General features: G+C 47.5%; 1 protein-coding gene across 1 annotated transcript; it reads right to left on the minus strand.

Annotated features, from left to right (window-relative positions):
* Positions 1-202: 202 nt before the first annotated feature.
* On the minus strand, positions 203-6,541 carry ACTA1 (actin alpha 1, skeletal muscle). Its single transcript, XM_044420548.1, has 7 exons — positions 6,407-6,541; positions 4,219-4,359; positions 3,201-3,525; positions 2,412-2,573; positions 1,698-1,889; positions 1,390-1,571; positions 203-638 (listed from the first exon to the last, which is right to left on the minus strand). Exons 2-7 carry the CDS (start codon positions 4,345-4,347, stop codon positions 495-497), a joined length of 1,134 nt encoding a protein of 377 aa, XP_044276483.1. The 5' UTR covers positions 4,348-4,359; positions 6,407-6,541; the 3' UTR covers positions 203-494.
* Between the last annotated feature and the right edge of the window lie 2,569 nt (positions 6,542-9,110).

Consider the following 9,110-nt stretch of genomic DNA (forward strand, 5'->3'; position numbering starts at 1 on the left):
TATCTTAAGCACATGTGACTACTAATGCATTTGCAGAAATGAGGTGTTGCAGGCTTCCCAGGAATCCAAGTCTGCACATGGTGTGCCACTGCTGTGATATGACCCAGTAGCTTATTTTAAGTTCCATCGCTCTGTGTTGCAACCATTGGGAGGGGGGGGGAGTATGAAGAAACAGGTTAAAAAAACACACAAAAGCCAGTTGTATTGGGGCATGACAGAATGACTGATGATTTAATGCTTCTTGAAGTTTTTGTTTGGTTTCCTTCCACAGGGCACGTTTTGAAAAATAACAAAATGAGGTAAAATAAATTAATTTTATGTACACTTTACATACACTGTGTGTCACATGGCGCTTGCAGCAACAGTAACCCAGACACTGTTACAAAATAGAACGTTACGTGGCTGTTGCAGGTGTTCAACATCCTGCAACTCACAATGTCGTCATCCTGAGAGTCGTTACCAAGTAATAATAATGATCCATTTTGTAAACATGTTTAGAAGCATTTACGGTGGACAATGGATGGGCCAGCTTCATCGTATTCTTGTTTTGTGATCCACATCTGTTGGAAGGTGGACAGAGAAGCCAGGATGGAGCCACCAATCCAGACGGAGTACTTACGCTCAGGTGGGGCAATGATCTGCAAGAATCAAAAGGAATGATTTAGTTGGAAAAGAAAAAAATAACATGGGTAGTTAAGTCAGGAGAGCACAATTCTACAACAGGGATTCTAAGCAGGGGCCAAAGCTGAAGTAGCACCACGTCCCGCCACTGGGACACTGATTACTCAACCAAGCGTAAGAGAAAAGAATCATTAATCCAACCTTCTGTAATGAGGCCCTAAACGGGACGCTCTCTATTGGCACTGTGCTACAGTTTGGATCATATTTGGAGCAGAGAGCAGGTACAAGCTACGTGAGGGTTGCCAGAGAGGAACAGAGGGCAATTACGCCCGTGCCATATGGCTCAGGCAAATTAGAAGCACTGGTTTATGATCTGAGCTGAATTCTGGAGGAATTCAACAACTGGAATTGGGGGGCGGGGAAGAGAAAAAAGGAGGCACACGATCCAGAAAGGGTTTTGGAAGATGAAATCCCACTGAAAGCTTTGGAATGGGACCTAGTTAAAGGCACCTTAAATCCCAATGCTTGTGATGAGGCTCTGTTGTAACCAACATTTGCTGGGTTGGGTCCAACATGTTGTATATATTATGCAGAAGCAGAACTCTTTAAAGCAAGGGAGCCTAAAGGGCCATGCTATCCTATATCCTGCACTGAGTTTCCTTGAAGCACTATATGACTGCATTAAGCATTACATCTTCCTCTACTGTATTCTACAGTAGAGCTAATGCATGCAAATTATGAGTCAAAAATTCATGGAGTGAAACCCACCTTGATCTTCATTGTGCTGGGAGCCAGAGCGGTGATCTCCTTCTGCATGCGGTCAGCAATACCGGGATACATGGTGGTACCACCAGACATGACATTGTTGGCATACAGGTCCTTCCTGATGTCAATATCGCACTTCATGATGCTGTTGTAGGTTGTCTCATGAATACCAGCAGATTCCATACCTGTGGACATTGGGAAGATAAAGGAATAGAAAGAGGGATGTAGTTACATGTAGCACACGAGCACAAATAACTCTTGACCGGAGAGAGATCGCTGGGTGGGGTGGGGCATTCTTGAGCAAGACATACCAATGAAAGATGGCTGGAAGAGGGTCTCTGGGCAACGGAAACGTTCATTGCCAATGGTGATGACCTGCCCATCAGGCAATTCATAGCTCTTTTCCAGGGAGGAGGAGGAGGCAGCAGTAGCCATCTCATTCTCAAAGTCCAGAGCCACGTAGCACAGCTTTTCCTTGATGTCACGGACAATCTCACGCTCAGCTGTCAGAGAGAAGAAGAAGAATTCAGCAGCCTGCCAAGAACGATGCCTCCCAAGGAGGGGAGGAGAGCAAGTAATTCAGTCACCAGAGAAAAGAAAAGAAAAATGGGGATGGGCTGCTCGCACAGAACCTGGATGCTGGACTTTATTCAAAAGGGTATCTGCTGCTAGATTAGAGAGTCCAGCCCACAAAATTGTATGCGTAGGGCCAATAGCATGAGATGTGTTAGCCCGTGGATTTTAACTTTACAGTTCACAGAGCCTGACATCATCAGCCAAGCAGAGAAATCCAAGACATGCATCCATTCGCCTCTGGGCTTATTCTAGGCCTGCTGAGCAAAGCACCTTCCTGGATGTCACTCTAAAGAGACATATCTGCTCTAATATCTCATAGAGTCAACAGCCAATTAACAGGTGGAGCAATCAGGGAGCAAAGAAGCATTTATGGTCCTGAATCTGAGCAATCAGGTGCAAGCCAGATACTGGGGCAACAGCTGAGGCCTACAAGAGGTTGTGCTCATTACCAGTGGTGACAAAAGAGTAGCCTCTCTCAGTCAGGATCTTCATCAGGTAGTCAGTGAGATCCCGGCCGGCCAAGTCCAAACGCATGATGGCATGTGGCAGGGCATAACCCTCATAGATGGGCACATTGTGGGTGACACCATCGCCGGAGTCCAGCACGATACCTACCAAAGGCAAAGGAGCAGACACAAACATTTAGCCACGGAGCTGCAGGACCTGCTTTCCCCTGCCTGCCTGTCAGGGCAACACAGAACGGTCAGCAGCTGGGGGAAGACTGTGCATCCTTGGGACACGGGAGAAACACCCAGCAGCCATAGGGGCAATGCTAGCAAGGGAGTGCTCCATTTCCTGAGCGAACATCCCAGTTAATGGCTGGGTGCATGGAGGGAGGGCTGTTTGCAGTTTGCTGAACAAAACTGATCATGGCAGGGGATGGATCCTTCCTTCTCTTGATGGGAGACTAAGCAATGTGGTACCTACAATATAGAGAGGCACTGAAGGCATACAGGATACATGATGGCAGACTGTCTGTACAAGGGCCGTTTCCTTGAAGCAACAGGGCCTGGGGAAGCCTGTGTTGGAATCCTAGATAGCTACTGCCAATCAGTGCAGAAGATATTAAGTTAATCAGCTGACATGATCTAAGGCACTTCCCTACGGCCCTAACAGTGACAGAGTGAGCCCTACCCTTGTTGACCTGTAGCTGGCTCTCCCTCCTGGGAAAATGGTGGCTCCCCCCACCCTCCGAAAACTTAGCTTCCCGATTCCCCTCTTCTGGTAGTGCCACTCACCAGTGGTACGGCCAGAGGCGTAGAGGGACAGCACAGCCTGAATGGCCACATACATGGCAGGGACGTTGAAGGTCTCAAACATGATCTGGGTCATCTTTTCACGGTTGGCCTTGGGGTTGAGGGGGGCCTCAGTGAGCAAGGTGGGGTGCTCCTCAGGGGCCACGCGGAGCTCATTGTAGAAGGTGTGGTGCCAGATCTTCTCCATGTCATCCCAGTTGGTGATGATGCCATGTTCAATGGGGTACTTCAGGGTCAGGATACCTCTTTTGCTCTGAGCTTCATCCCCTACGTAGGAGTCTTTCTGACCCATACCCACCATGACACCCTGAGAAGGAAGTGGGAAAAGGGCTCAGCATCTTCCAAGGGCTGAGGAAGTAGGCAGTTACACACTAATGGCCACCCTCTACAGTAGGTGAAACAAAGAAGTATCTGGCTATTCCTATCAGGGAGCTGAAGTCCTTTCCTTCACAACTGAAAGCAAACCACAAGGTGGCCAAGGAAAGCCCAAAGCAGCATCTGCACTGGGTATATACAGGGGGCTAGCAAACATCCTAAGGAACATTAAGACAGCCTACGAAGAATGCCTGATTGTCCCTTATCGTTTATCTGAAACAATATGGACTCATGAATTATCATGGAATCTCTTCTTTCAAAGCACCAGGAAAGGCCATAGAAATTAATGCCATGGCTCTGGTCAAATCCCTTATGCAGCCTAACCTTACACACATTTAGATCTAAGACTCACTAAATTCAATGGGCTTTTCTCCCAAGTATATGTACATACAACTGCAGTCCTAATTATTTTTTAAAATGGAGCAGCTCTACTCTTAAGAACTAAAACAGGAATTCTGTAGATATAGGGAAAAGCTACAGCCCATCTAGTGGATGAACTCCTCAGTCCCAGTCACATTCTCTAGGCTTTTCCAAAAGGCTGGTAGTTCATCCAATAAATCCTGCATCTCTCAGCCTGTGTACAGCTGGAGTACAGCTGGCTCAGTTGGCAGAAAGGGCAAGATACCTGATGACGTGGGCGGCCAACAATGGAGGGGAACACAGCCCTGGGGGCATCATCTCCGGCAAAGCCAGCCTTCACCAGGCCAGAGCCATTGTCGCAGACGAGCGCGGTGGTCTCATCCTCATCACACATGATGTCGGCTTTCTGAAAGAGAAGCAGAAGGAAGGAAAATTCACAAGGGGCAGCGAAACAACCCAGCCACAATGTCTTAGGAGGCAGAAATTGCAGGCAGAATTGCAATCTGCAGAAATTTTTAGCCCTCTTTGGAGGAAAGAACACCATGGGAGAATATAGCCCTGCTGTCAGACAGTCAGCCAATACCCATGGTTAAACAGGCAAGACTGGAAAAAGTAATTGATACTGGCTACAACACAGGTCTTTTCTGTCCTCTCCCTTTCACCTGTGTGTCCTGATTGCAAAAAGCTGCAAGCTAAAATACCAAGTAACAACTGAATCCTCAGCACAGCCAGATAAAGTACTTCGATTCTGTTTATTAAGAATGACATCCCATTTATCTCAATAGGACTTACTTTCAAAGCATGTACACATTGGGCTGCAACCTTACAATGCAATCCAATGCATGCATATGCAAAAGGAAGTTCTGCTGAGATTTATCCCCTAGTAAGTGCACTCAGGGTTGCAGCCTTAAAAAATTAGATTTAAATCCAACTATGTCTTAAAGGAGTCATGAAAGCCATCTATTTGTAGCTTTCCATGCTAAGATATCAATGTGCAAATACTGGTAAATACATATACCTGGAATTAAGGCCTTTTATTTCAGTGGCACTTAATACCAGGAAGGGTGTGTAAGGTTGCAGCACTCTGATGCATGATTGCTGTGATCAGCAGTTCCTGAGGAAGACATGAAGGATTCTCAAAAGCCAGTAGAACTCAGTAGAGATAACAAAAAGGATTCAAACGCCATCATCCATCCAAATATGAGCATTAGTTCCCAAAATATGGGCTGTCCTCCTTTGCAGAACATACCATTCACAAGGAAAAGCTTGAAGTCTTGCTTCCTTAAGATCTTAAAACCCATTTCTGGACAGTTGGTGGCAGTGGTTGGATTATTCTGAGAGACACAGGTCTTCCCTCAGAACTAGCCACATGCTTTGAATTAAACCAGGTATGGTATAGGCTGGCATGCAAGTGGGCCCTTTCACTGTGAAGCCCAGAAGGCCTTGAAAAATTAGGAAAGTGAAACATGAAAAAGGAAAAGCTCAAAAACAAATCTCATCCTACAAAAATCTAATCTCCAAACTACTTCATCCTGTATGTAGCCCAGAATCTTTGCATAAAATGCAGTAAAATTAACTTTAACCTGTTCTACCTAATGGTGACTCCACTTAATTAGACCCTACTTAATATGGCTCCACTTAATTAGAAATGCCAATGGAACCAGAATGTTCCAAGCAAAGTACCAATTTGATCATCCCAGGCATTTACGATTTGCCAGCTGTCAGTTCCAGCGTCTTTCCATTCCAGCCTGGTCATTTCCAGCCCGTTCCATGTAGTCCATAGTGACTTCCCTTCATCACATAATTTCCAAGGTAGAAGTAGGACCCCTGCACCTCTTAGAATACTTGCCATGGGCTCCCATCAGCTCAGGCTTTAATCCCTTTAATGCAGTCTTCCCCAACCAGTTGCCCTCAAGATGCGTTGGACTACAGCCACCGTCATCCCCAACCAATAAGATCGGCATGATAAGAGTTGTCCAGCATCTCTGGTGGGCACCAGGTGGCAGCTTAATGTTACAATCTCAACTAGTGCAGTGCTTCGGGATCTTCGCAGGCATAGGAGCTTCCCAAAAGTTCTGAGTGATCTGAAAGCTGACTTCCATAACTTCTTTTTTAAAGACTGGCTCCCCAGCACGACTTTCCTTTCCTTTCCTTTCCTTTCCTTTCCTTTCCTTTCCTTTCCTTTCCTTTCCCCGCCCCAACAGTAGCAGCAAGTGAAGGGAGGCAAGCGGAGAGGGCTGGAGGCAGCCGCTTCAGCTCAGTCCTGCCAGCATTTGCTTTCCAGGGAGAAGGCTCGGCTGCTCCCGCCTTCGGGGATCTTGCTTGACTGGCTTCGCTTCCCGCCGCAGGCGGTGCAGCCGAGTCTCCACCCCGTGGGCCGCAAGGGCTGTCCGGTCCTCCTCTTCCCAAGCGCGTTCCTGTCGCGATCCGGCCCGCCTCACTCACTCACTCACCTTAGGGTTGGTTCCTGCCTCTTAGCTCCGGTTGCTGCTTCTCCCAGCAAGCGCTGTGGCTCGGTGGGCTTGTGAGAGCGCGGTGGGTTTTATATAGGCTCTTGCCGGCCTTTCCCCTCCCCGGCCGCAGACCCACAGGAATGTCTCCATATTTGGATCTTGGGCATCGAGCGAGCCCAGGCGGCCCGGCCGGAGCCCCCAGGCCCCTTGCACGGCCGCGGGGCTGCCCAAAGAAGGAGCGCCTGGCCCGGGCCCAGGTAACACGGGCCGGGCCGTATAAGGAGTGTCTGCCGGCCGGCTGGCCGGCCAGGACCTCCCCCGCCCCCCAGGCCAGGAGGGCTCCTGTCCCAAATAATCCCCCGTCCACCATGCCCTGAAAGGAGAAAGGCGCCCGGCGTGGGAGGCGGAGGAAGAAGGGCGCGCGGGCGCCCCCCTGCAGGCCACCGGAGGAAGGGAGGGAGAGAGGGGAAAAGGAAGGAAGAAGCGAGCTGCCGGGAGCAGAGGGCGAGGGACGGAGGAAGAAGGGCAGCGAGCGGGGCAGCCAGCGAGGTAGCGGCCTGCCGCTCTCCCTCTTCGGCGTTGCCAGGAGCTGGTCGGCATCTGTCTCCCGACTGCAGCGTGGGCGGGGGGGACCCTGCAGCCCAGTGGACACGGTGTGCGCCCACAATTGGCCTTGCTCGCTTGGGTACGGAATGGCTTCCCCGGGAGGTGGTTGAGGCCCCATAGCTGAGCGTGTTCAAGGATAGACAGGATACACGTGGTGGGCATGTCGTGAGCGGAGCCGGCTGGAGCCTGGGGTCAGACTAGATGGCCTGGGAGATCCCTTTTGACTTGCTTTTTTTCTGTTTCTAATCGGGTTTAAAATTTTCCTTCTCTTACGTGAGCGTGCATAGAGGGCCCTAGTTTTGGCTGCTTTAACACCCTCAATTCAACAAAACCACACCATTTTACTTTGTTCCCGATTGGTGCCAATCCCTGATGCAGCTCAGTCCAATATTTGTGCCTTCTAGGAATTCATGCTATTGGCATTAGTGAGACTTCCTTTCGTGTAAGTGTGTATAGGATTGTAGTGGTATGTGGCACTGATTTTAAGCCCACACCCCTAATTCTACTCTAAGACTACATATAGTATCCGACCCTTTAATTTCAGTCAGACTACTTTTCTTTGATTTATGGGAGATAGAGTGGATTCTTCTCTTCAGCTCATATGTATAACCATGCCCCTGTGTTCTGTGTTAATCTGGCTTAGTGTACATCTTTCATATCCTTCTAGAATCGATCCCTAAATAAACATTGAGCTAGTGAAGCGGGTGGAATTTACTTTAGAGAATGGTTTTTAAATTGGATTATGCTACATACAAGCATTCTCTTTCGTTCTGATCTAGTGATTTAAGAATAGCTACTGTTTGTATCCCTGGCTGCAAAGTCTGCATATTCAAGATCAGCTCACCCTGGTCTCAACTACACTGCTAATACCCAAGGAAATATTAGATTGAGATCAAAGTTTATTGTATCTAGGTGTTTAGGATCAGGAAAGTAACATGATATAAGGATTAATAATCTGACAGGTTGTTGGTGTTTCCTATCCTGGTGCCCTCCAGATATTTTGGACTTCAACTGCAGTCAGCTCCAGAATGCTGGGAGGTGTAATCCAAAATAACGGAGGGTACCAGGTTGAGGAAGACTGGTTCAAGGCTACAAAAGGTTGCTGGAACTTGGTGTAGCTAGATCACATTCACAATTATGAGCTTTTGTATGTGGAGGTGGGGTTCATATGTGAGACAACTTGGATTTTTATAAATTATTAAAATTATTCAAAACCATGTAATATCTTTGTAATAAATTATTTACTCTAAACAACTGCCTGACCCAGACAGTCACAGCTGATCTGGGATGTTAACTTGGCCCTGTTGTTTCTGGCCCACAGCAGCAATTCTCAAAATGCCTGCCTATTAAAGGTGCTGTCAGGTAGATTGGGCTGTGATGAATTCTCCTTTTGAAGTAATACTTCTGTGGGAAAGGGCTGTTTAAAGGCATGCACTAGATTGTGAAGTCAGTATAGTCTTCAGAGAGATTTGGTTTTAGGTGGGGCAGGGTAACCACCTGCTAACTACCACTATAAGACCCTTTTAAAATACAACTTAAAATGCTGTGCAAAATCAGTTTTATATATAGATGATGATAAATATCTAAGGGTCTGGCTAGGTGCCAGGCTACAGTGAAGGGTTACCATACACCATGGGCCTGCCATAACTTAATGCTATTTATACCACTTGGGTACGCTGACTTAAAAAAAAAATATCTAAAGCAATTCACATCTAGTTATGGTCATGGAGGAGGTTAATGGCAGTTTTGGGATTGGAGAAAGGGTGGAAGTACAAGTCCCCTTTAGGCTGGGCAATGAGACCAGCCACTTATGGAGAGAACAGGACTGAACAGATACCTTACGAGGACAGTAGCAAGTGCATTGCCCAAAGTGAGAGGAAGTAACAGCTACATCTGCAGCGATTTTAGTGGATGCCAAGTATTTTTCATAGGCAGGGCGAAGAAAAAGGATCTGATAACTTGTGTAAATCATGCAGGTATGTAGACATAATTTATTCAGTCTGTGCTAACCATGGAAATGGGCAAAAAGAGGGATATGGAAGCTCCAGTTCCATTTTGGTCTGAACGGCTCACTCCTCCTACAGCCCATCATTTTGAG

Source organism: Varanus komodoensis, unplaced genomic scaffold, assembly GCF_004798865.1.
Source record: "Varanus komodoensis strain SLA01 unplaced genomic scaffold, ASM479886v1 scaffold1, whole genome shotgun sequence".
NCBI lineage: Eukaryota > Metazoa > Chordata > Lepidosauria > Squamata > Varanidae > Varanus > Varanus komodoensis.